Below are 27412 nucleotides of genomic sequence, written 5' to 3'. Positions count from 1 at the left end.
GGACAATTGAGCAGAACCGATCCATTATTACCATTATTAGTTACACCTGAGCTTTTCCAGCAAAGGCAAATCCAAATGTCTGCTGTGAAAAGGCTTCTACTCACGTCTGTTCATGCAGCTTTTATTGTACGTTAATGCTTTTTAACTTTAAATCCTCTGTCTTGCTGCCAGGTGAAAAGTGACGAAAAACACTGTGAGATTTAAGAAAGAACGTGCGTCTAAGCTGAATGTGGCGTTTTATTTTCTCTAGCCATCTAATTGAAATGTATTTCATTCTGTCAAAAAAGAAGAAGAAGTGTTTGTATGAAATTGTTTTTGCTTGCTTGCATTCAAGTGCTGGTCAAGTTTAAGTTCACAACCTTGAACAATGTCTCTATTCGAAAAGTTTCGACACAAGACAGCGTTCAGGAATCAGTGAGTAATCTTTAACTTGAGCAGTGGGCTCGGCCTGACAGGACTGGGTGGGGTCCCGCAGTGTGGATGGGACCTACCTGCTTCTGTTCTCAGTAACAGCCCAGTGGGAACCGCCAGTGACTCGTGGGCTCCACCTCCTCGCGCCCGGTTTAGCCCTGTACAGTAGTCTACCGCTGCGGACCGGAGACCCAGCTCATTCAGGCGGGGAAGCCGCAGCAGGACGGCGCGTGTGTGTGTGTGTGTGAGTTAATGGTGCGTGTGAGGAGAGAGTGAGAAAAAGAGAGCGTGAGAAAGTTTGTGTGTGTGTGGGACAGAGACAGAGAGAGAGAAAGAAAGAGAGAGGAGGAGGAAACTACCGAGCAGGTGAGCGCTCCATCTTATCCTTCCGTCTTTGCTAACATGTCAGACCACACGTCAGTGACGATCAATAACTCAAAAATCACCATTGTACAGTAAATTACCACGATATTCCGACAGGGGCAGCGACTGTCTGTCTGAAGCGAGTGCAATAAGAACCACATCACTGTCTCCCTGTGGTACGACTGTAATGTTGTTATTGGGACGTAGAAATGTGGGTTTAGAGGGACTTTGTGGTGTTTTTATGCTAGGCTAATTTATCTTTCTGCTGTTAGCTTGCTAACATGTTGTTATGTGCCCTAAGTGGACCACCTGTTAGCTTAATTAGTGTTGGCGATTAAATACAGTTTTTGCAAGACTTTAGTCAAAATAAATTAATGTGTGTGTGTGTGTGTATATATAGAGAGAGAGTATATATGTATACATACACATATGTCATTGTGCTAACCTTGATTGATTTTGTGCAACTACTTTGGGAGCCAATTGTGATCCAATATGCAACTTGCAGTGAAAAAGGAGACATTGTGACATTCTAATCCTGTGGTTTTCACTTTTGGAATGAGAAATATTTGCACTTCGACTCTCGATTACAATTTTTTTTAACTCAGAAAAAAAACATATCAGACAGAAATTAATATTGGGAAACATTTTAAACCATTTTCGACCAAAAGTTGTCTTTATTTACAGCCGAGGTTAAGAGTTGACGGGGGGATACTTGATGGATGGGTGTTTGTGTGGACCTGCTCTGTCACTGACACTAGCGGGTCGCTCATGGCTGGGAGGCAGATTTCTGACACTGTTGCACACATTCCTACCAGATTAACTAATGATATTCAATGATTTTGTTTGCTGCAGGGTGAAGAACAGGCAGCGTCATTGAGCGAGTAGCGTGTTGTTTCTTCAACACTTGTTCCCGCTCTTAGCAGCAATAAATATCTATCGGCGTAACCTTGAAAATCACGTTTTCCTGTGGGGCTTTATAAGGTGACGGGCATTCCTAGAAATGTGGACAGCTTTACGTTTGGCTCTTCAGTGGGGTAAAGTTTTTAGGATTCTCACATTCCTGAACTCAAGAATGTCATATTGTCATTTATTTCTTTTCACTTGTCAGGGTATTTAGACGTGTGTGTTTGGAGGTGCATGTTCCCATGGCTCTTAGTCTTGCTTTAATCAGCTCAAGGACCTGGCCTCTCGCCCTACCGCTGAGATCAACTCTAACCTGAAAGGTTAAGAGGATCCACGAGTGGCTCAGGCTGGTAGAACTGGCCCTGTGGGAAAGAGGGACACTGGGGGGGTGGCTGTGTTTCCTCTTTGTTAATTGACTTTGGATGGACCAATATATTGGACCTCGCTGTGTACCTGCACTCTTTTGTAACCGTCACTACTTTGCAGTAGTTGTATTGTAACTAGTACTGATTTGATGCGGAGGAATGGTGCATGTATGTGCTGTGGTTGTGGAGCTAAAAGTGTCTCCACTTGGAAGTTTTGCACACAATTTCATACAGCTGTCAATTGTATGTATTTTCTGCATTCAGGTCAGATAGTTTTATTTTTATTTTTTAGTTTGCAAACATCATAGCTTTTGAATGAGAGGCTGTGTGGTAGCAGGTGAATGGCAAAGCTCTCTCGAAAGGCCTTGACTTCAACACTTGAATGCACCACCAGGAGGGATTCACAGAGCACTCTGCGATTTCAACGCTATTAAAACTCTAATTCAGTCACTTTGATGGAAACCAGTGCAGGCATGTGTTTCATTTTGATGAATTAGCAATATTTTTAATGTGTAGTCTGCTGAAATGGACTGAAGAAGACCAGTGAGCCCTTGGAAGGTGTGTATGTGTGTAAATTGATTTAGAGTCCCAGTGAAACAGAAGTCAGAGCGTCTGCAGCATCTGTACTGTGACGTATTCCCCAGTGAAATGGAATAAGCGATGTACAGCTGAGTGCTGTAGGACGTATTTTTGTAGGCCAAGTGAGGCAAAGACGAAGTTAGCCTCGCAATGGTTCCCTGGAAAAAAAGGCTTTGGATTTTAAGTTATTGTAGAAAATAACAAACGTGTATGACACTTACAAGTTTTGTTCAGCAATATAATCTTCACTAATTTACGCCACTTTTAATGATTTTTGTAACGTGAATGCAATCAGCAGAAGTAAAAAGCTAACGTTAGGCTATAAACGAACTACACCACGGTCACATGAGTGCGAGTGTATTTTATATATTAGAACAAAACGTTCAAATCAAAGTCAAAGCTTGTGTTAACTACAAACACTGTTGCAGACATCAAACCAAAGACCATTAAAAAAAATAAATAATTGACCTTGAGAAAAAGGGACCCAAAGTGCATAAATGCTCATTTCTGGGTTTTAGGACTTTTAGGACCACTATTGTCCACAGGGACCACCAGAATCCACACACAATGAAAGTTCCTCGTAGTAGCTTTAAATAGTTGCACAATGAGACTGGGGATGCGATCTAAAAGGGTTGAAAGAGCATCTTTCATTTCGTCGGTTATCTCACTCACTGGTGATTTGGGCATCCATCATGTTGGAGTGTGTGCTTCAGTGTCAGCGTGGTGTTTGTGCCTCTGTGCACCAGGAAGCCTCTCCAAAGACTTCTTCTGGCTGCCATTGGCCCGTCGCGCTCTCTCAGTGTGTCTTTGATATGTGAGCCTCCGTCAGGGTCTCTGCAGCCTGAGCTGCTCATAATCACGTCCCCTGATACAAATCAACCCCTTGTTTGCAGCACACTGACAAGACGGACTGATTACACCTACGCCTCTTTTTCATGTCTGTCTCTTCTGCTCCTTTCATCCTGTCTCAAAGTTATCTGTCTGGGGAATCGTCAAGCTAATTCAACTCAGACTGTCTACAACTAACGATTATTTTCATCATCACGAGATGTATAGATCTTTTTTTCAAATAGAGTAATTATTAAGTTCATACAACTATTAAAAATGTGCCCACATTGAGGTTTTTATATTATTTACTTAGTGTCCACTAATAGTTTTAGCATACAGTAAGTGGCTTTGTCAAAATGATTATTGAAGTAATGGCATGCAAATCCCGCCACAGATTGTCTTATTAATAACAGGAAATGCATTGTTTCCTCATGCATGTTACTGAAGAAGTCGGTCTAATATCCCGCCTGAACCTGGACAGGAAACGTCTCCGAGCACTGATTGCCCCTCTCTGCTTTTTCGATGACGTGTCACATCATCTTTTGGTAAAGTGCCATAGTTACACTTTCATTTTCTGAAGTGATTTTCCCTGGAGAGTGTGGCCTCAGCTAAAGCTAATCCAGCCTTTACTGACCTCCTCCACGGGACTTAACGCTGAGCCACAAACTCCGAGGCGCCCCGCTCACCTCCACCTCTCTCCTCCTGCCTCTCTGGCTTTCTAGTACAAACATGTACGTGGTGATTGTATCGGTCGGTGTGTGTGACTGCGCTGAATTTAATCACCTTAAAGGCTCCTCGCAGGCTACGGTCTAGTCATGCCCTCGCATGAGCTTTTTGTCGGTCTCTCGGGTGTATCCCTCTGTGTTGAGTTACAGATTAATCTATTTGATACAGTGTGTTATTGGGTTGAATAAGAGGGCATAACAAAGCAAAATAAACTGTACTGGTTGTGTAATAACAGGTAGGCACATACACTATTTATATTGTGTGTGTGTGTGTACATAGGTGCAAAGGCTATAGTAAGTAATGCCAGCAGTAGATGGTATTAGGTGCGCCTTATTTGCGGTCTGGGTCATCTCACACTGAGGGATTTATCTCCCTCTGCAAACCAGAAATGGAGAATTATCTTTGATGGTAATCGTTGCTGTACTCTTTAAGAAGCCGGCAGAAATGAGGTAAATATCCAGACAGTATTATGAGATTTCCTTCGGCTCCACAGGTGATTATGTGACGATGGATGTCGTGGATTAGGACGTTGTTTGAAGGGAAGCTGTTTCCTTGTTTGACACTATGGTTAAATGAAATCCCTTCAGTTGACGAGGTTGCGTTTGGGTGGTCTGTTTCCATCAAGTCAAACAGCTGGTTGAATTGTTTGCTGGTAGGAGTCAATTGTTTTGGGCTCTTATTAGTTGGTGTCTGCCAGTGACCCTGTAGATATCAGCTCAAGTGTTTCTTAAGTCTGTAGGAGTAGACCAGGCAACCTTCTCCATAACACAGTGAGACTCAAACAAAACAAGAAAAAGCATGTTGAAAAGAAGGCGCACAGTGTGCCTTGCTGATGTTTTGATCCATGTAATTTAATGAAGACTATAAACGATTTTCCCTCAGTTTAATTTAGGCAGACACACTGTGTGTGGCTTCAAGGTGTGCTACAATAATTTAAGACCGCTACGACATTATTTTGAAACGCGGCACAAATTATATCTTTGAAATAGACGAAGAGAGAATAAAAGAGAAGAATATTTGTGTTCGCAGACACAAGAACACAAGAAAAGAGGCGAGAATCTGAATTTCTCTACAAATGCTTCGACAGACCAGCATCTAATTGAGCTGCAAAAAAAACGCTGCTTTCACGAGCGACAGGAGTGACACTATGTCTTTTTCCACGTACCTACATACTGCTATAAATACACAGCTGAATGCAACACGTCCTCACCTGGTCTCTTAGGGCTGCTGAAAGCCAAAAGGTGCTCAGTTCACTCAGGTGTGGAATCAGTGAAATTACACAATGAACCCTGTCATCTCTATAAAACAACACACAACATAACACATCTCTGTGTTGTGCGTATTTTGACAGTGCTCAGATTTTTCGAGCAGTGTGCAACATGAGTCAGAAGGGGAATTTTCCCTTCAACAGTCAGTCAGAGTTCGACTGAAAAAGTCTCTTGCTACTTTCTCTTTCGGTTGATTGTTCTGCCCTAGATGGGACTACAGTATCGCTGCAGTAGGTTGTTTTGTGTGGAGATCAAAGGTTGGTTTCTAACCAGGAACCTTGTCGTATTTGATACTTGAGAGCCCTTCACCTGCTGTAACAGTACCTGCAGGTATAACTTGAGCATATCCTTTAGTAGTGCTGCATGGAACAAGTGAGGGATTTACTGTATAAAGTTTCTTTGCTCGAGGCAAACTAAATTCATCTTAACTTTCTGTCGGTGAGCTTCTTTGATTTTCTACTAATCGTCTGTGTAGTTGTCTATTGTGAATCACTGCAGATATTTCCCCCTCACAGTGGTGCAGGTAGCAGCAGCTCTGAATATTGAGTCACCTGCCTGTACAAGGGAAGCACACTTCCTCCATGAGCTCACCTGAATGATCTCATCCCGTTCCAAGCCCGGCCTTGTTTTACGGTGCGTAAACAGCAGTGTTTCAAGCTGCAGCGTACGAGTCCTAAAACATGGACATGACTCGTCTCCAAGTCTATGACCTTTTTTTTTCAATAGCTTTTTGGTTAGATGCCTGAAATGAGGTATGTAGTTAACACAAGCTCAAGAGATGTTAAAGTTTGTTCTGCAACATAAATCACGTCAGTAAAAAAACCCTTTTATGAATTTTGAAACTTTTACATTTCTTTAAAAAGGCGGTAGCTAACAAGTGGCTATAGGGGACTATAAAATGTCACCGCTCCGACTAGTCCACCCTTCCAGCCTCGTTGTATATACTCGCAGTCGTGTGACGTGGTGCAGTTTGTTTCAGGTGGCAACCACCTGAAAAGTGTATCTAATGATGAAGTGCCTAAAATTTGCATTCTTTCTTATTCTGTCTGCATTACAAGTTTAACCCTTTCGCAGTGTGTTTTCATGTCATGAAAGTTAATTTGTAACATTTTGTACGCCTAAAAATGTCTTATTGAGGGTTCGGTTGTACTCCACCCTTTCATGTCACTTCTGTTTAGTAGTTAGGGTCCCAAATTTGGGACGACCACAAACCAAGATAGCGATGACCACAATGCTGAAGTCGAGGCTTGATAACAGCAGTCCATAAACCAATGGGTGACATCAGGGTGACCACGACCACTTGTTACACAGTCTACACAGTCTATGCTTGGTTTATAGACTACTATAGTTAACGTTTTACTTCTGCCGAATGCATTCACTCTTCAAAAATCATAAAAGTGGTGTTCATGTTTGAAGATTATCTTGCTGAACAAAACGTGCAGCAAGCATCATAAACGTTTGTTTGCCACTTAGCTTATTTTTTTGCAAAAATCCAAAATACGATTGAAAAGAAAATCCCATTGGCCAACGTCCAGGGTTGGCCTTCAAAACTAGGTCATCCATGCAGCACTCTATTAGCAGTGTGTTTGGTAGCTCAGTCTGAAGCCCGTTATTTGATGTGTACACACACACACAGAGTCAGGCTTATCGTGTTATTGTGTTCAAGGATATGGGAGCCTGGGATTGTTTGGACTAGTGTCTTGAGATTTCTTAGCTTTGTCTGACAGCTGCACAGAAGTTATAGCGGTGGCACTGAACTTTCTGCAGGTTTCCTCTTATCTTGGTGTTGGGATTATGTGTTTGAGCGCGTGCGTGTTTATGTCAAAGTCGTTGGACAAGGTCCAGGCTAAATAGTTGCAGTCTGACTTTCCTCATCTGATTTATTCTACTTGTAGAGTACTTTTTTTATTGCTAAATACCTGGAACCCGAGCTTGCCTTTATGAAATATTAGATAAAGTGCACATTTTGAATTCGTGCAACACTAGAGGGAAACCAAGTGCCCTTTGTGAGGCATGCTGATGAAGTGGAGGGCTACAGAATGTGTGTGGATATGATTGCCTGAAAAAAGAAAACATTTTAATATACTTGTTCTCTCTCGGTCTGTGATAGCAGTCCTTTTGCAGAAGGAGTTACATTCATTCACCAGGAGGACTGCATTGTCCATCCAGCCTGGAACTTGCACCAGCAGCTCCTCCGGCCTCCTCAGCGGCCGCTGGGTGACATGTCAGCCTCTCCAGCTCCCTCTTCAGCAGGGGTCAAAGGTCACATCACCAGAGAGCTGTGAATGTCAACGCTGCTTTGTTCTCCCCTGCAGTTTTTTAGTTTAGTCTAGCCTGAATCACACACATGCATGCACATAACCCACACATGCATATATCTTACAAGCACAGGCACACAAACATGCCCCCCCTCCCCCTCCCTTCTTTTTCTCTTCTCTAATCCAGTCATAGCACCAGTTGCTTCAACCTTTTGAATTTTTGAATAGAGTTGACCTCCATGGCCGGTCTGATGCCTCAACCCGGTTGATTTGTCACATCTTTAGTTTTTTAGTCTAACTGGAGGTGATTAAGACGAAACAGCACCAAATTCACATGCTGAACTAAAATCTAATTGTTAAAGCCCACTCCACTGAATTTCAGCACCACATGTAGTTCAATATTTTAGGGAATACACCCTCTTTATCGCGCAGAGTTAGATGAGAAGATCGATACCACTCATATCTATACGCTGAATATGAAACTACTGCCAGTTAGCTTAGCACAAAACTGGAAGCCTCAGCAGTGCTGGTAAGGTGATGTTGTAACAACATTGTAGGACGGAGTCAGTGTTTGTGCTAAGCTAAGCTAACCGGCAGCTCGAATCCGGTTCATATTTACATTCATAAATGACCGAGGTACGAATGTTCTCATCTAACGCAGCAGTTTCCAAAGACATGCAACGCTAGCTCACTGAGCCGCTCGGAGCACAGCGAGCTGCGGTCGTTTGATTCTGCGGCCAACCTTAAAGTAAAGCGATGGTTTAACTTTTAACAGCAAATTGTGTCCAGAGAATACCCACAGCCAATCAGTGAACAGACTGTGACCCCTGTGACACATGACCGAAGTTACAAAGAATTTCCTCCTGCCTTGAACACATGAAGACCGCGGAAAGTGTAATTATTGCGAGTCACACTTTGCCGCTGCTCGGAGTGTTTCCGGCCCAACTCTCCACCTGAAAGCAAATAACTGTATTTCTGAAAATATCAGCGTGTTCCTTTTTTTCCGGTGCTTTTGGACCATTCAATTTTTAATTTTGTATTATTATTCGGTGTTTCAGCGCACAGAGATGCTGGGGTTGGTCAGAGGTGAAGCTTTGATCCATTAGGCCGCTCCTCTCCTAAGTGCTGTGAAAGTGGTGGCGTGTGGTTGTGTGGTGGAGTGGCCGCTGGTGGTGCTGCACTGAAGCTCTTTGGCCTAATTTAGCCCGAAACGTCTCTCCATCCCTTCCTGTCTTTCCTTCTTTCCTCATTCCTTTTTCCCCCAATAAGTTTTCTCCTTCTTCCATCCATCTCTCTCTCTCTCTCTCTCTCTCTCTCTCTCTCTCTCTTTTCTCATGCCTCCTCTCTCAGCCCTTCACTCTCCCTCGGTGTCCAGAAGAAAAGGGGTGGTGCATTCCAAAAGCCTGGAGACCGTTCCCCTCTTTCAGCCAGTGGCCCACAGAGTGACAGAGGCATTAGAATAAGAATAGCTGTCCATTCACCCCGGTGCCCCAGTGACGAGCTGGAGGGAGCGAGGGATGAGAGGAGGGATGGGGGGGGGTCCCGCACGCTGCATTCCCATTGGCCGGCGGTGTTCCCTCTGTTTTCACATCGCTGCCGTCAGTTGCGCTTTCAAGTTTGTTTTACACATTCTGGCGCACATACACGCCACACATGTGCGTGCACGCGTAAATATACACATTTGGTGTTTCAGGGCCTGCACACATGCACGCTGGGATACGGGAATCTACACACACACACACACACACACACATATTGGCCTACGGAGACAGAGTGAGCGACTCTGACCACGCAGTGCAGAGGAGAGTGAGGTGACCTGTGTCTGTGTGAGTACGAAGCTAGAATCAGTGATTGCTGCTCATGAATGTTACACGTTTACTGCGTGCTTCTCTTACTGTTTTACTCGTTTGTTTGACATCAGCTGAAACTCTCTCTGTATTCTTGTCTTCTTAGTGGATTAGTCCTTTGTGGAAGATTTGTGATTAAAAAGTGACCTTGTGCTGTCACCACCTCTGTAGGTCGCTTTTGGCTAAACTTTAAGCTATTGTAACTATGTAGCAGTTAAAATGTGACAGTGGTGTTGTTGTTAGACAGCACAGCAAAGTGGTTGTTCAATTTCTTGGGACAGTAAATGGCTTGTGGCATATGCGTTAAACAAGTTATTATTGAAGCTTTTGATGATAATTAATTCTGATCTTTATGTCTCTGAGTGGCTTTTAGATCTCAATAAGTGCAACATAGGATTGTAATATTCTTGTGGCAAAGAGGCGTCACAATTCATTACAGATCTCTCACTCTGTAATGAGACTACCTTATCTCAACCACTCTATTACGAGCCCACGAGATGGATGATGGATGGAGAGATGGATCCATTACCCTCTACCTCAAAAAACAATCTCCATACACAACACAATGAGCGGTACAAGCATATGAAAGCATAATGAAATATAGTTGTTAGTTATTTTATTGAAAGGTCTGTCACTCATTTTATAGAAGGGTCCAATTATGTGTCTTGAATTTGGATCAAGACTATTCCTTAATAATAAGTTTGACCGTAACAGCTTCTGAGTCAGTTCTCTTCCTTCATCTTTTTTGTTTTAGTCTTGAATCAGCACCTTTTCTTTTCTCCTGCACTCTTGCATCCTCTCTCCTTCGCTCTCTACAAATATAAAATGCCTCCGTTTTGACAATCTGCGGATGCAGCACTTTAAATTGCATTATGTTATTGACAGCAGATGTGGATTAGCAACTTAATCTAATGTATTGGGAATATAAGCAATGGATTTTACATTCATCAAGCTATAATTAACCAGCAACAAGCAAGATAAACAAGGTCCCAGGTCTCACTTTGATTGGACAATAGGTATGTAATAGTAGAAAAGTATGAACAATTACAATTTTGTGACATTCTCATAATTAGTTCATGTCTCAGGGAAGATTGTGTTTTGCATAATTGTGAAAACCATATTAAAAACTTGAGTCACTAATCACTAAATGGTTTTCCTTGGACAGCGATAATACGCTTTTATTTTTTCATATCTTGCTCATGTACTACGTCACTGTGTGAGTGTGCATGAACAGCTCGATCCGAATATTTGCAAGAATCACAAGCAAAACAAATTCTGTTTGAAAAGTGGTGATGAAGCAACAGGTATTGTCATCCCTCAAGGTTGCTTTACACAGGAAGTTGCTATCAGAGGTGCTCCAATACCGATACCAGTATCCAAAATAACCCCGATACAGAATGCTGAATCGGCTATTGTCTCTGCACCGATCTGATAGCTCACTTACACTACGCAGGAACAACAACAACAACACTTGTTACTCCCTATGTGATCCATACATCCTGCCCGGTTGGTACTGCACATGTGCAAGCTAGTCCTCCACACCTGTGGTTTAACACTCTGGTGCACCCTGTTACATTGTGGACAACCAATCTGTGTTGAAATCAGCAGGAGGAGAGCTAGTTCATGTTACATGTTAGCTGTTAGCAGTCGGTGGGCAGCACAGTCCTGCTTGGCTTAGAAACGAAGCTGACAGCTGACGTGGACCCGAGGGTCCATTGAGTTACATCATGGTGCGTTCAAGCTCTATCAGGTAAAAATGAGTATTCGGCAACGGTAAATTATGACGTTATTCCTGTACGATGTGTTCAAATCTTAATTTTGTAAAACTTTTGGCGAGAAACCTGAATTATACAGTTTAATTTTTTGTTACAAAGGGAGACCTTTTGAACTTGAACTTTTTGTTTTTAGCGCAGTGGCATCAGATTGGAGCTCGGTATCAGCCAATACGTAAGTTCAGTTACCTGAATCAGTATTGGTAAGGAAGAAATGGTATCAGGACATCTCTTGTTGGGATACAAGGTTTTTCAGGCTGGTATATATATATATAGAGAGAGAACACAAATGCCTTATTGTTATGGATGCAGTCAACGACCTAATACACATGTTAATCCGTTGAACTGAGTGTTGAGACGCTGTGGGGTCCCTCCTCCGTGCCTCTGCCTTTGACAGCGTTGACCTCTTATTGCCGAGCTGGGTGTGAACACTGCTTTCCAACAGAGACCTGCTTTAGGAACCAAACCTGGATTAGTGAGTAAGGTCAAGCTATTTGAGAAAATTCTTTAAGATTGAAGACATTTGTTTTGTCACACGACAAAGCACTCAAACGGCAGTCAGTCAGTCCTTTCATTTGGCCTGTCCTCTTGCCTTCCTGTAACCACTCGTGTTTGTCTCAGAGGTCAGATCGGCTTAGCGAGTGACACGAACACTGTGTTCTCACCTGTCATCGTGTGTGCCGACACACACGTACACATAGCGGTCCGTCCTATTCATTGAGCAGATGTCTATGTTTGCGGATTCTAAGTATACAAGAGATTGTTTCCTCTCCATTGTCGAAACATAATCAAGATCCCCTCTACCTCAGAGAAAAACCTTGAACTACAGCAGCGATTTTGTAGCTATTATGCTCAAAGCTGCTTTGTGTAGCGCTCTAGCACCAGGCACTCTGGAGGCATAATACAGTTAAAACAAACAAGGCCATTGTTAAGACTTGTATCACATCTGACGTTGGCAGAGAGTGAATAGCAGTTAAAGTTAATGAAAAAAACCAACTTCCAGTTCCTGATCATTTAGCATTTAGTCAGAAACGAATGCACAAGCATTACTTCTGCTGTGAGTCTGCCAACTGTGACGGCCTGAGGCGTAAACGAGGGTGTTTTTACCGAATGAAGCTTCTGAAGATGTTTTATTGATTTCCACGTCACACTCTCAATTGATTTGTGTCTGTTTGTTACAGCCAGAGAGACATCCTGGTGTCCATGCGTCCAGCAATCACGATGCCCTTCATGGCCTTGCTTCTGAGCCTCCTCATGCTGGGTGAGTAGAAGATCAGTTTTGTCTTTGTCCATTCGGGGGGGGGGGCTTTCACATCTCATTCAGACCGAGGCCACCTGAAAAGGAGGCTTTGGTTTGACTCTCACTTTGATTGTGGTGTGAAAGCAAAGCAGACCAACCGCAGACTTCTGTGATACAGCAGATACAGTTTTATGCAAAAAGAAAAAGCAAGATCAAAACAGGAGTGTGTTGGGATGTTGTCCTACTCCAATATACATTAATGTGAGTTTCTTAATAAAAATGAGTGAAACATAGTGAAACCACAGTAAGTATACGGTACAAGATGCTTCTTTTTCATCCTGCGTCTACCTGTCCGTCATTATTTATTACTTTTCTTTATTAATTATGAGGTCCAGTTAGAGTCTTGACTAGTAATGCTCCTAACTATTCATGAGCTCATAAATTAACACCGATGGGTCAGTAAAGTGCTGCGTGACCTGTTGTCAAGTCATTATGTTAGCTGGTATTGGCTTATTGTGGATATATTGGTATTGGTGTTTGATACCAAAATGCAGCACCGAAATGCCAAATAGTTTTACGGTAGTGTTGAGACTATGGGAAAGTAGGGCTGGGTGATGAAACGATTTCAAAAATGTTCACAATAAAACTTTCCACGATAACAATGTTAAATTTGTGAGATTTATTTTTGAGATTTATTTTTGAATCCATCTTCTCAACCTACTGACACACTAGCTGAGTAGTAAATACGTGGTCGCCTGCTCCGTCGCTGCTGTTGTGGCTGTAAAACGGTGGATACATTGTTTTGCTTCACCATCAGCATTTCATCATTTCGGTCTGATAACGTTCGGCAAGTGTAGAAGAGTTACACAATGGAATTTCTTTTCCCCCATTTAAGTTATCTTATGATTAACCCGAAGTTAATCATAAGCATATACGTTAACCAAAAGTCTCTGGTGCTCAAAAGTAGATGTGAGATGGAAAACAACAAACCATAACTATCCTTGTTGTCTGTGTAGAGTTTTGTCCTAAGGAGCATACTCTTAAAACTGTAAATCACACCATTTAAGTTTGGAATTCATCCCACGTCACTGTGTGAATGTAAATGTATGTTTGTACATTTATTATGCATATGTGATTACCTTAATGTCACCACAATATTTCAGTTACTTGATTGTCATGTGTAATCTCTCCAAACATTATTGTAAACCCCCACAAAAAATCTGCTCACAACAAACTGTAAATTGAGCATTCAATTATTATTAAATATATATTGTGACCATAATCGACATCAATCAACATAAAAAATCATATTGCTATAACAATTTTGGCCATATTGTCCAGCCCTGTGGGAGAACACAACAAGTTGATCTTTACATTGTAATCAGTCCCGCTCAACGTTGGCATGAGGGTAATCAGCAGAGTAACAGCGATGAGTGTCAGGTCATGATGTCGCTGCATGAACATGATTACACGTTGTGCTGGAAACACAGCTCAACTAAGGCTTTGCTACATTTATGTGTATGATTATCTTTCCAGTTATCACAAAGAGCTCACGAAGAAATAACTGTTTGATTACTTGTATTTGCATTTTTTGTATTGTTGCAAATCAACGTTGGAATATGAATAATGGCAAACAGGTGGGTAGAGATGAAAAAGAGGCGTACAGCAATTGGTCAGGGAAGATCTCCTCACTCACATGGGAGTTATTGACGTATTTGTGTCAGTACATATTGCTCATACAAATCGCTTAAGTCTGCTTCCTGAACACTTCCCAGTCAGCAGATGGATTTGATTGTTGTTTTGCTTTTGAAATCATGTTGATTGCAATCATCTGGTTAGTCCACACAAAACTAACCAGTTTGATCGAATGGACCTCACCAAAAAGGGCAAACGCTCCAGAACCACACAGTTCTCACAGCAGCCTAAGAAACCAAGTGATTACACATTTTTATATTGCACAGTTGTCTTAAGGACAAATAGTAAAGACAGACAAGCCTGAGCTTGTATGACATTTGTCTAAGCTTGGCAGTGCAACAGCTTCTGTAAAATAGTGTGAAAAGACAGTCTAGTTATCCAAAGCCCATGTCGTGTGCCAGCCAGTTCCTCCTCAGCAGTGCAGCGTGTAAAATGTGCTAATTGTTACTGAAGGTGTTCTGATCATACAGCACATGCATGTCCTCTCCCTCTGAGCCTTCAATCCCTCCACATGTGTTGTAGTTTGTTTTTGCTTTGGTGGCGCCTCCAAACAGCCAAAAGGAAATCCTCACAGACTCGTACTCTCCCTGCACATTGTTATTAGGTCCAATCCGTCATTATTTCATGCACGCTAATCACAGGATTGAGCTGAGACACGCAGATGTTTGTGCTGGCTTACGTTTACTTTAGGGAACGGGAAGTGAAGGTGTTTATTTGAGAGTTAAACTCTCCTTCGCTGAGTTGATGTCGCCTTTCAGTCCAGTAAAAAAGGACAGAGTGGCAGAACCCTATATGATAATGATCATAATTTTGTCATACTTGATTCGCCACCATATAGAGAATAATTATGACATTTCAGCGATGTGACTGCTTTAATGCAGGACCTTAAGGATGCTCTCTGTAAGCACACCTCCTGTGAGCTTTCGTATTTGTTATACAAACATAATAAGCAAAGCAAAAGGCCTGTAATGTGATGGTATATTGTAGCGCGGCATTTCTCAATCAAAATGACAATATGAATTGGCTCCTAAACTGGGTGTGAGTGGTGCAGAGTAGGACCGGAGCAGCATGATCCTTTTGAAAGTTGCTCTGTCAGTGTTCTCTCTCACTTCGATAACGATCAAGCTGCATCTCGGTACAACGTGAAGGTAACGTTCAGCTGGCTTTGAGCGCTGGGGTCTAATCTATCTTTTAGCCACAGAAGCTGGCACTGAGGTGCACACTCACTCACAGACTCGCTCACGGACGCACGCAAACATGCGACCGATCGCATAATTGTCCTGGCGGAGATAATAAGAGATTATGAGATTTGTACTTTGGGACTGTCCCACTATCATCGGTAAATGTGGCCTAATTATCCACGGAGGCATCACCTCCACGCCTACTTTACAGTGTGGACAGCTCCAACTCCATCCAACTCACGATGGTGAAGCTCACGTAGGTCATGCAAACCCAGGTTTATTGGGTCAGCTTGGAGGATTTGGAAACTCTGCTAGAATCTGGGGTATTTGTGGAATGTGTAGATAATGATGGGCTACTGACAGCAGCACTGGAGTTGAGGCAGAATGGGCCCCCCGCAGGGTTCATCTGTGACTGGGGGCCACACACAGTGCACTGTTAAATGTGCTTTAACTTGTCCCCTGATCACCTATGTTTCTGTGATTCAGTGATTCTATCAAAGTGCACTTGCCTCTCCCAACTGGCCTCCTCACAGGTATCTGGGTCAGTCTGTGTTACTTATTAACTGGAAGAAGACTACTCGTATGTGTGAGGGGGAGCAAACTGCCACCTGAGACCGATGTTGGCTTTGGCCCTTCTATACATGTTAATGAATGAATGAATGGATGAATGAAAGATTGAATGAACAATGAAACGCAACACATTAAAGTCTATCTGACTTACCTCAACATGTCGGCATTTAACATGAAACAAACATCCGTTCGTTAAGCTTTGCTGATGTTAGCTTGACAGCAAAGAGGAAACACTGAGACCATTATTTCTGTTTCTGCAGCACAGTGTTGAGTATGACTTTGTTGTTGTTTTGATGAAATTAGTGGATGTTCACCATGTGAGCTGTTGAAGTTAGAGCTACAGGTAATTATTATTATTTTTATTATTATACTATATTGATCCCTTTAAGGGGGAAATTTGTCTCTGCATTTGACCCATCCCTGTATATAGGGACTGCCAATGACAGGCGCCCAGGGAGCCGGGGGTTCAGTGTGTTGCTCAGGTACACTTTGACACGTGACACGTGTCCCAGTCGAGGATCGTGACACGTGATCGTGACACGTGATCGTGACACGTGATCCCAGTCGAGGATCGAACCGTTGACCTTCTGGTTGCCAGACAACCCTCTTAACCCAGTGAGCCACGGTCACCCCCAAATGTTGGATTAACCAGTCGGTTAGAAATAGCGATGAACACTTGGAAGCATGGCTTGACAGAAAAACAAGAGAATGTCATCTGCAAAACATTGAATTTCATCGAAATGACATTTGACCCCTCAGAAGTGCAGTGCAGAGACACCACCTGTCAACAAAGATGGAGACCAAACAAAACACCACGTGGATCTCAGAGCTCGCCACCAGTTACTGAATGTGAAAACGGTCAACATCATATTTTGTTGACATCCCCGCCTCCTCCTGCATAGATTTATGATGGGGAATGCTTGTTGTACCAAGTGTGCCTTTCAGGGCCTATTGATTGGCCTTTAGTTGAAAGAGAGTGTGTGCACAGGTCCTGTGCAGCTACAAACTCTTTGCGTGTACACGTGCAGAACCCGAAGCGTGCGTTTGCGTCTACAACGCTGACACCTGGAATGTTTTCTCTAATGAATAACATTTTCGTCCCTGCATTCCTTCCATAGTGCTGTGTACAGGGGGGAGATGCCCCAGGGTGTCTTCCACTTGGTGTATCTGCTCTGTTCGCATGCGCAGGTACGTTACGTCGCCACGCGCTCCACTCTAATCACACACTGGTGAACCAGCTGGTGTCAAGCAACATCTACACAACTGGCTTTACCTCAAGTCACACTCATGCATATCTCAGCCTTGCTGTATTTTTTGACGTAGTCTCGCGAACAAGAACACAGTAACTCTTCTTGTGTTGGTTTGTTTAAAAGATTCCCACCAGGTTTTGCCCTTTTACCAGACAGCTGTATTCTCAGTGTAGAGGAGCACCTCTAAATTAAGGCTGACTGGTAGCTTACCAATACTGGTGACTGCGAGAGATGCGCCCATTGATCCGCCGCCCATCAAAACTGGCCTTTATCCAGCTGATCGGATGACCGGTGTATGTTTTATGTCGGGACACAGCATCACACACAGTAATGTCACAGCCACACACACACATAACTTTGGCGTGAGTGGAGAAGACATAAAGTTAGCAATTTGTCACAACTGCAAGTCCGCAATAAGCCGTGGAGGAACAACCGTAAAAACATTTGGAACAATGAACTTAATCAGACACTCATTATATTGTTCTTCATTCCCATCATGCTGCTCAGAGTAGTCACAGTGACCGGCTCGTCTGCTGACAGCAGCTAATGTTAACGGAGGTTGCTTTGACTTCATTGTGATGTGTTCAAACTCTGCTCAGTAAAAATGAGTATTTCTTAATCTTATAAAATGTAGTTGTTTGAAGGAGATGTTTTCACAACAACATAAATGGATATTAGAGAGGGAATTAAATACTTAAATAAAAGTACAATCATGTATTTCCTAATCATTTGATTTATGCGATGTCCACTATATTTGACAATAACAACGTAAACGGATAACATTTAGAATTGTTGATCTTTTTACGCATGTTTTTGAGGCCATTGTGTCACGGTGAGTCCACCGCTACTGTTTTTATGCCTCGTGTGGACGCTGCACACGCGCCTCTGTCCACACGCCTCTGTCCACACGCCTCTGTCCACGCTCGGCGTCTGCTCTCCTTTTGATGTCATGAAAGTCATGTTTGCAGGGCCCTCTTCTCACTCTTTTTCTGAGCTTTTGTGTTCTCTACCAAAGAGCACCGTCATTACACTCGTTTGAACTTCAGACTTCTTTTGAATGCTCTCACTCTGGCTTCACCCCGGTACCTCAGCCATTTCAGCTGGAACCAGAGTTCCCGTTCAAAGTGGCTTTGCCTGCATCTCACTGCAAGAAAGACACATTACTTCCAATTGTCTTGAAGTAGTTTTTTCCTCTTATCCCGAAAATAACACAAGATTGCACAAACTCTCCATCACATCTATACAATAATAAATGAATGGACTTATTGTGGAAATGCATCAACAAACTGAAATACAGTCACAAACAAAATCCTGAAAACAATGTCATCAGCCTGTTACTGCATGCTCCACTAAAGTAGTACAATGCACACACGCTAATACACATTCTGTCCTTCCCCATGCTAGTCGGGGCAGGTGGAAACCAAGTAAAGGACACGTTTCCAACACCGCGGTCACGCCTCAGATGTCAGAAGCATCTTTGGAAAATGAAGGCCCTTTCACATGCAAAGAGTGTGCCGAGATGATGGCGCTGCCGTGTGATTACCAACACAAACACCATTCTGTTTCTGCACAGCCCGACAGACTGGAGAAAGCCATTAGACGGAGAGCTGTTTGTGAACGGCGCTTCTTCTAACAGCAACGTTCCACGCACGTGTGGTCTATTTCAAAACACAAGTCACAGTCCTTAATTAAAACTGCGGGTCAATTATGACTTCTGAGGAGAGCGTGCCCAGACAGAGAGCCGGGAGAGGATGTCATAACACATCTGGATGTTACTTCTATCACTCTCTCTGAAACGGGAACTCCAGCGGGATAAACTGTGGTGTTACACAGACGGGGTAGCTCACAAGCTGAGATAAATGGAAATGCAACAAATGGGCTTTTTTCATTTAAATACATTTGGTGTTAACCTGGCAGTTTTGAAGTCTTGAAGAAAATGCTGTCGTCAAAAATATAATTTGGTTCTGTTCGTTATTATTCGGTCTAAATATTTTGAGATAAAATAGAAAAAAAGTAATTTTTCAAGTTATTCTATAACGAGCTACATATGAGAAAAAGTAGAATAAGTTAAAAAAAATATCCGATAATTAAAATAATCAATAAAATAAAAGTTAAGAGAGTGCCTTTGTATATAAATGGGTTTTAAGAAGTGTCTTGAATGGTAAAGATTCAGGCCACAAACCCTGTGACAGCACACTTATAATGATTTAAGAGGGATTAAAACGAGGATAAAGAGCTCGCTGGTCTGATCTCCTCAGGGAGGTTGTGCTTTGTTAACACTCCGTCATATTAAACGGTATATCGGAGACCCACAGTTTTGCATATATCCAGTAACTTGGAAGTGCATATTTAATATTCTTAACAAGAAGATAAAATGTTTCTTTACAGATCAGTTGCTGTTCTAAGGCGCAGAGTGAGTACATAATTAGGACTACTGACCTCGGCCATTCAACCGAGGTGGGAACTCATGCGACCACCCTATTTGGCTGGTCATTAGAGGCCACCCATGCAAAACTGCGGCAACGGAAGCCGCCGTCTGAATGGTGACAAAGAAGTGTGATTATGGACTCTGTGACGAGGAGAAAGCCAGTCGTCTTAATTTGTCCCTTACCCTGCGCGCCATACTTTTTCACCTTCCTGATCTGCAAAGACGGAGGGGGGGGGGGGGGTGGTAACAATCCAAAGTCAGATGAAGTACAAACACTGTTGTTTTTTTGCTCAAGGCAGTAAGATCTCCATGTATTTCCCCATCTAGGGCAGGTTATTAGTCCAGTGAGTGAAGCCATTGTGTAATGTCATAGCTGTCAGGTGAGGTGGGGTGAAACCCAGTTACAGCTCCCAGTCAGTTTCTGTGGCTGTGTATTCTTGAAGGGGTTGTTTGAGTAGAGGGGTGGGACCACTGGGCGTGATTTTCAGCTTTCAGGAAAAAAAAACACATCTGGAAACAGTTTTTATGCTTCTCCAAAAAATGACTTTACTTACAAAATGCATTCTTTAATTTAGCTTAATATAATTTTCTTTACTGCCGTTGTCTTTCATGCAAAGCCATGCGTTCATCCATTACATCCTTGACTTTCAGTATTGCAGCACTGCCTTGTGTTCTATGTTTGGTGAGGGTGTGTTTGATCTTTATCTACAGTCCACAGGATCGTCTTCCAACCCATTCATGTGCAACGCCGCATGTGCACACCTGCCTGTGTAGCATGTGTGAATAAGTGTCTCATGTGTACTGTAACCTGTCTTTACGTTTGCTGTGGAGTATGTCCATTATGTGCTTTATCGGGAGTATGGTTAACGGTGTCAGCCAGGCATTGTTAATGCCTCACAGGAATTCAGAAAATCTGCCTCAGTTAAATCTGTTACTTGAACTGGAGCCAAGACATTTATACACACATAGACATTGTGGAAAGACTGGAGGAACTTTTTTTCAGCATTTATGACAAAGAGTTTTCATTAAATGATTACAGTAGTTATTGTATTGGTATAAAAAAAAGCATGTTTACAGTATTTGGTTTTAAGTGTTATATAATCATGAAGTAAATCTATTTAATTTAAGAATCATGGTGCAGACAGTGGGATTATGTATTTTGTCTCTTTCAAGGGTGACTTGACACTATAAATGATCTATCTGTTACTGTTGAACTAGGAGAAATGGACAGCTCTGTACAATGTAGCCTCATCGCTACGCTACACCAAAGGAAACCTGACTGTAATATATTCTCTGCTCTAAAGTTTGGTTTGGCCCGTTCTATTTTTATTTTACTATAAGGATGTCATTGACATCAGGAGCCATGAGAGAACAGTTCTTTGGCCGGGGGTAGTCCCCTTTCTGTGATCAGGAGGCCTATCAATAAGCTCTCTCCAAAACCTGTGTTTAAAATGAACCCCATTGATTTGAACCATGACCTACACTCCACAGCATTAATCTGATCCCTGATCAGTTCAATCACTGAATGATCTCGGGGAAGCAGCAGTGTCCAACAGAGTTTGTTCTCCCCCTAGTTTATGAATGCATTTCATCTGTGGGTTAGTGTTAGCTTTTGGATAGTTGTAAGCTAGCTAGCTAAACTTTTATTGTTGTAACCAAAAGCGCTAAAGTGCAAAAGTTATTGCTGTTCTGGCTCTTTCAGTACTCACCAAACAGATTTGCCTGTAGCCCCGGGGGAAAAAAGATGGATACAATCAGATTTGCATATATGTGGCTAAGTGTGAGTAAAGATCTCCTCTGTGTTTTATCTCAATACAAGACACTTTAAATGACAAGTGCAGGTTTCTTGCATCTTCTGTGCCGAAGTTGTTACCACTTGTTATTGTGCTGTAAAGCCAGTAGCTGAACACTTGAATCTTTTGATATTAATTTAGTGAAATCATGAAATAAATCCTCCACGTGCCCTTTTAGAAAGTCCGTTAGACGCGTATCATTCCAGTGGGGCTGCATCAATGAATGAAAACGGTGGCAACATCAGACTGAGCACCAGAGCAGCACACTCGGGTGAATTTTCTGTTGATAATCCAAAGATTAGATTGCAATGAGGAAACAATTACAGCAGCAATGTTTTTTTTCCTAACACTACAAATATTACAATCATAGATTGTAATATATAAATAGAGTTCTCCACCATCAGAGTGTCGTCTGTTAAATGCAGATATGGCTCTTCTTTATGCAGAGGATGCTTATGATTCCAGCTCGAGCCGCCCGTGCCTTTCCAGTCATGCCTCAACTTGTCGCTGTGCTGTTGTTTTCTGTAAATCAACAGGATGAAAGTTTTTATCAGGCGGGCACAGAAGTCTTATTGTCACAAGTTGTGTGAAGCCATGTGAATTCATATTTCTTTCAATATGGTTTCATGTTCATCGACAGGCTCTGGTGGTTGGTCTGTAAGCTCAGGGACAGTGTGAGTCAATACACACTGAACTGAATGTCTTAACGCCTGCTGGACCTTGTTCTGAAATTGGTGCGTCCACAAAGTATTCCTGTCCTCATCATTTTATCTCTTGTCTCTCTCTCTGCCAACCCCCCCCCCCCCCCTTTACTCTTGTAGTCTCTGTCTCTCGCATATATCCCCGATGACGCCTGTTATTCAGACCCAGTGATGCAGAGAGAGTGTTTACACGGGTGAGGGAGAGAGTTGGAGGGAACATGACCAGAACATTACAGAGAGTTACTGTTTTTGTGCTCCTTCTTAGTCCATTAAGGTAATTACTTTCCGGGATGTCAGGCAGTGTCTAAAGAAGTTCAGGGACAATAATCATCTAACTTTTTATAATCCACAGTGCTTCTGTGTAGCCTACATGCTGTGGTGTTGATTGGACTTTATGCTGCAGATCAGATACTGAGGGAACAGTTTCTACTTCCTCTTGTTTCTGCTACGTCGTGTAAAATCAGGGGTTCACCACAAAGGCCATAGATTTGTATTTTCCTTAATGAAATATTGTATTTTTTTACGAAAATACAGGTTATACACTTGTACTATAGAAAAAACGAAAGAAAATCTATCTCTCATCATTATAATCCTGCCATCCCGGAGGAGACAAAACAATGTATATATATATATATTTATATATATACATAGAGATATAGAGATTAAAACACAGTTATACAGAATCATGTATAATCCCGCCACCACGGAGGAGCCAAAACAATGTTGTCTTGGTCCAGACTATTTACGATTGGAGTTGGGAACATCTACAAGGTCTTGATCTTATCTTAATCTCCAGACACCCGGAGCACAGCCTCCCAACTTAAAGCATGCCGAGGGTGAAGGACTTTAAAAAGGCCTCTTTATCAGCCATGAAAGCATAACGTTTCTACAACAGTGGACAAAAGATGTAAAGGCGACAATACAAATGAGTTAAAACATTTCTTCAGCATTTCTCTGCTACATTTTCTTGCTTATATGCTGACTTATTCTGTATGATATGATACATCTGCAATAAACTAATGTATAAAGTATTTGACTGGCGGATTTATCATTCTAGGGAACATTTTACTTTTTTATCAGCTTGTTACATAGTGGCAAGTGCTGGGAAACACTCTTAAATGAAGTGCAGGCGGCATATGAGCGGCGAGTAGTGGAGATGCTGTGGTTACCTGGAATTTAATCTCTCACAGCTTTTAAGTGTTGCCAAAGGCAGAACAGTGCCTTTAATACAGAGCCCTTTGAAGAGCAGTTGAAAATGCTTGATGGTCAGGGTGAGGGAGGGGAAGATGTTTCAATATTCAGATTAGATACATTCTCTACCATGTATTTAATGAATGGTGGTTATAGTAATCCTCTGGTATCTCAGGACCAAAGGAATCTTAATGACTAATGTAATCTTTGTGACTTTCAGACAGGATAGAAGCAGAAGCAGTCTATCTAACTATCTACATGGCTCAATGGATGTAAAGCAGAAGCATGATGATGTCAAGTTGCAAATATGTTTAAAATTAAATTTCTTATGGAGCCCTTTATCACTGATGCTACTTCTTCTTTGGTGCTCAAATATCCTTCCTTATTATTTATTTATTTTATACTTTATTATAATAGCTCATACTCCAACGCTTATATGCTAATTTCATCACCTACGTCCACAACTCTACAGTCACACGCCCCAATGTTATATTTAGCGAATAAAATATATTTAAATCCCTCTATCCTGCAAAAAAATCTTGTTTGGAAGCCTTTATCCCTCTAACTACACGCCGTTTGATATAATGTCCAATCAGAATTGACAATACATAGGCTGTTCTTGGCGTGTTTACCGTTACGTGTTGCTAACTGTATCCAGTATGGTTCTCACTCGCTTAATCTCTTATCTGCTAACATTCTCTAAATCTACTAATTTAGTGGTGGAGAATCCACTAACATGCTTTCACGCACATGCTCATTTTATTCAGGTGTGGTGCTAACCGAAAATCTCTTTCTTTAAACGTCTTACCTGTTACAAGTCCAAGACGAACGCTCAGTTCAGCTGCAACTCTATGGCGCTGCTAGTACACACTGCTAACTTCAGGGAGCTATGGAGAGGCTCCATGAGCCGCCATTGCTGTAAAAAAAAAAGGGTCCATTGGAGTGAACGGAGATGACGGGACTCTCTCTGCCATCAGTGTATGAATGGGTGAGTGACGTGTAGTGGTGAAGGGCTCTCAGTAGTCGGAAGACTAGAAAGTCGCTATGCAAGTACAAGTCCATTTACCATGTACCATTTCACTTGCAGCTCTCAGGGCAGCGTCTGGGCAGGAGCTCCCATCAGGCCCTCAGGGCTGCATGGAGGGAAGTTGTTACCCTGCAACAGGAAACCTACTGATTGGACGAGCTGTCAACCTAACCGCCACCTCTACTTGCGGCCTGACAGGGCCGGAGCAATACTGCATCGTCAGCCACCTGCAGGTCAGGACACACATGAGCACACAGTCGAGGTGAAATACAGATGACTGGGATTTTCCATGAGCACCTTCCTGCTAATGACGGGTTAATCATACACGTCCCATTTGTTCCCTCATGAGCACCCATCACATTGTGGGCTGTGATTCACTTATATTTTTCCACAGTTGGTATTTTTCATTGGTATGATAAAAGTCAGAAACTCTCAACTTGACTCTCCCACCTGCCTGTTTCCCTCTCTCTCTCTCTCACACACCCTTTACAATACATCCCACCCTGTAGTTAATGCAAGGGAGGGTGTGTTTGTTCACTCTCTCATGCACTCATCCATCCTCATGTTTCAGTCTCCACTCTTCCATCTTCATTTGTTCATCTGTCTGTTTGTTTGGAGCAAGGTTTCCATGAACAAGCTCCCCCCCCAACACTACCCCGCCTTTCAGTATCAGGCTTAGGTGTAGACACATGTTAGACACACCTTAGTCACACACACACACACACACACACACACACACACACACACACACACACTCCCTTCAGCTCTCTCACTTCATCTCTTTCTCTGTCATTCATTGGGAAAAGGACAATCTGAAGTTAGGGACTGTCTAAAAGTACATACAAAATGTGAGTTTTGCAGATCTTTGTTATTAGCCGTCTCTTTTCTTTTAATAGACACTTCAAATCCGGTTTACGTTCATCTCGGCCTCCTCCCATAATGGACACAACCTTCAGTTTTTCACTAAAATTCCTGCAAAATGACCCGATGCACTTCTGACTTTTTTCTGTTCCAGTTTCACAATTCGTTTCCACCTGGACCATTAACAGTTGGTCCAGGTGCCTCATTTCCACCGCGTGGTTAGGCTCGACTCAACTCACTTTTGGTGCCCGGTCCTTTTCTCTATTTTGTTTTCCACTGCGGATAGCACCATCTCAGTGAAGGCAGGATTCTCAGCTGATCGCCGCTAGTGACAATGCTAGTGACAATGCTAGTGAAACTGACGCGAAACACTGGATCCTTTCATTGGCAACCACAGAGCGGAGCGTCAAATGCGCATCGTAGTCTAGTGATTCAAATAATTACGCTCTCTATTGACGGTAGTCTGGCTGTTTCAAAATGACGGTTTTGTGCATGATGTCCGGTGACGAGCTAGTGACGACTCTCTCTGACCAATCAGTGATTTGAAATGTCTCAGTTTGACTCAGTTTGCTTGGAAGTGTGACCGAGGTGGTACAAAAAAAGAGAGTCGAGTTGAGTAGAGCCGTAACGTACGATGATGTAGAAACGCGGCATCAGACTCAGTTTAGACTTTTCTTCTTTTTTCTAAAGTTGGGGTTTAGGCACAAATCCTCCCTGATTAATCCACATTTTATATTTTGAAATGACCAAACAGACTCAGCTATAGATACTGCATCACACCCCCAGTATACATGTGTGATGCCAGACTTCTTCTTCACCTCGACAGTATGCAGCTCTTGTAGTTGTTTCTGCCCCCATGTGACACAACTTCTGACATGTTCGCCATTACGTTGACGTGCCCCTTCCTCTCTATATGCATTTTCTATGCATCTACGTGTTTGTACTTGCACTTCCATTGCCTCAGGGCAGGAGTATCCAACAGTGTCAACTTCCAGGTGAACATGATTGACATTGTCTGATTGGTGAGAGGCCCTCTGCTATAGGACGGGGCAGGATATGGTGACAACCTGTTGTAACATAAATCCAGGTGAGGACCACTGCTGGTCTGTCAGGAGCTACTTTAGAGGCCCACACCAAACATTTAAATGTCCAGAAGTTCATCAATCAGTTGTGGAAGTTCCGAGGCTGTTTTTCAGACTGCATAGTTTTTATGTTTATTTGTATCCCAGGAGAAGCAGTGCGTTTAGGGAGCTGCTGCTAAACCAATTGTGTTGAAGCCCTTTAAAGGGGCCCTGGTTTGGCCCTTAGACCCAGCTGGTAGAGTGGAACTAAAACTGTACATGGCAAGAGGAAGGTACAAGAAAAGTGAAGAAGGAGATGGGGAAAGCAAGGGTCATGGAAAATGAGGAAAAAAGAATTGGAGAATTCCAGGGATGTCAGAGAGGTTGAGAAAAAGAATGGCAGGCAACTGAGAGGCGGGATAATGTATTACCGGCCGTGAGATGTCCATTTCAGAGCTGTAACTGAGGTGCAAAGCACACTGAATGAGGGAGGTGGGGTGTACCGCCATCGTAGTGCGACAAAGAAGTGTTTTAAAATCAACATCAGACTTACATCAGTGCATTGTTGGAGCAGAAAGCCTTATAGCTGAGCTGACCAGGCTTGACTAATGCGAGATAAATAAGAGCTCAGAGGAGGGCGGGAGGGTCTTAAAGCCACCCAAGCTCATACCAAACACCAACTGAAACTGAAACTACGGATTCATTGACAGAGAAGAATCATTCTTATTTTACTCGTGTGTACTGTACATCTGACCTTAAACTTTCTTAACGAAAGTTGTTAAGCCCTAGTCCTATCCATGGGGAGAAAATGTCTAAAATAACTCCACAACTATAAGGCGTATTTGCATTTTAGTAGTCGTCTCCTTTGGAAGGTTCCAAGCTCGGGAATATGAATCCATTGTTAGTAAACCTATTACCATTACAGAGTAAATGGAGATGCATATATAATCTGAATTTTAAAGACAATATCATCATTATAACCATAATCAAATGCAATGCAAATGAATGTCTTCTACTCCTCTTTACTACAACTGGGACTGTCAATGTGATGAGAATACACTAAAATACCACATTGATGAAACAATTTATCAAGA

At 42.5% G+C, this 27412-nt stretch overlaps 1 protein-coding gene across 4 annotated transcripts in view; it reads left to right on the top strand.

Moving 5' to 3' along the window:
- Positions 1-546: 546 nt before the first annotated feature.
- The window catches only part of lamb2l (laminin, beta 2-like), a 49510-nt gene continuing 22644 nt past the window's right edge, over positions 547-27412 (top strand). Inside the window, exons 1-4 of one of the 4 annotated variants that reach the window (XM_076095471.1) lie at positions 548-777; positions 7557-7705; positions 12502-12581; positions 24457-24629. In XM_076095471.1, the coding sequence (XP_075951586.1) occupies positions 12524-12581; positions 24457-24629 (231 nt within the window). In that variant the 5' untranslated portion in view covers positions 548-777; positions 7557-7705; positions 12502-12523. Of the gene's footprint in view, positions 778-7553; positions 7706-12501; positions 12582-24456; positions 24630-27412 lie in introns of all 4 variants that reach the window. The other 3 variants (XM_076095470.1, XM_076095472.1, XM_076095469.1) reach the window with 3 other exon arrangements.

The sequence above is a fragment of the Anarhichas minor genome, unplaced genomic scaffold (genome assembly GCF_050575085.1).
Source record: "Anarhichas minor isolate MPS153535 unplaced genomic scaffold, ASM5057508v1 ptg000020l, whole genome shotgun sequence".
In the NCBI taxonomy this organism is placed as follows: domain Eukaryota; kingdom Metazoa; phylum Chordata; class Actinopteri; order Perciformes; family Anarhichadidae; genus Anarhichas; species Anarhichas minor.
The sequence above is the reverse complement of the archived record's forward strand: the minus strand, read 5'-3'. Positions and strand labels throughout refer to the sequence as shown.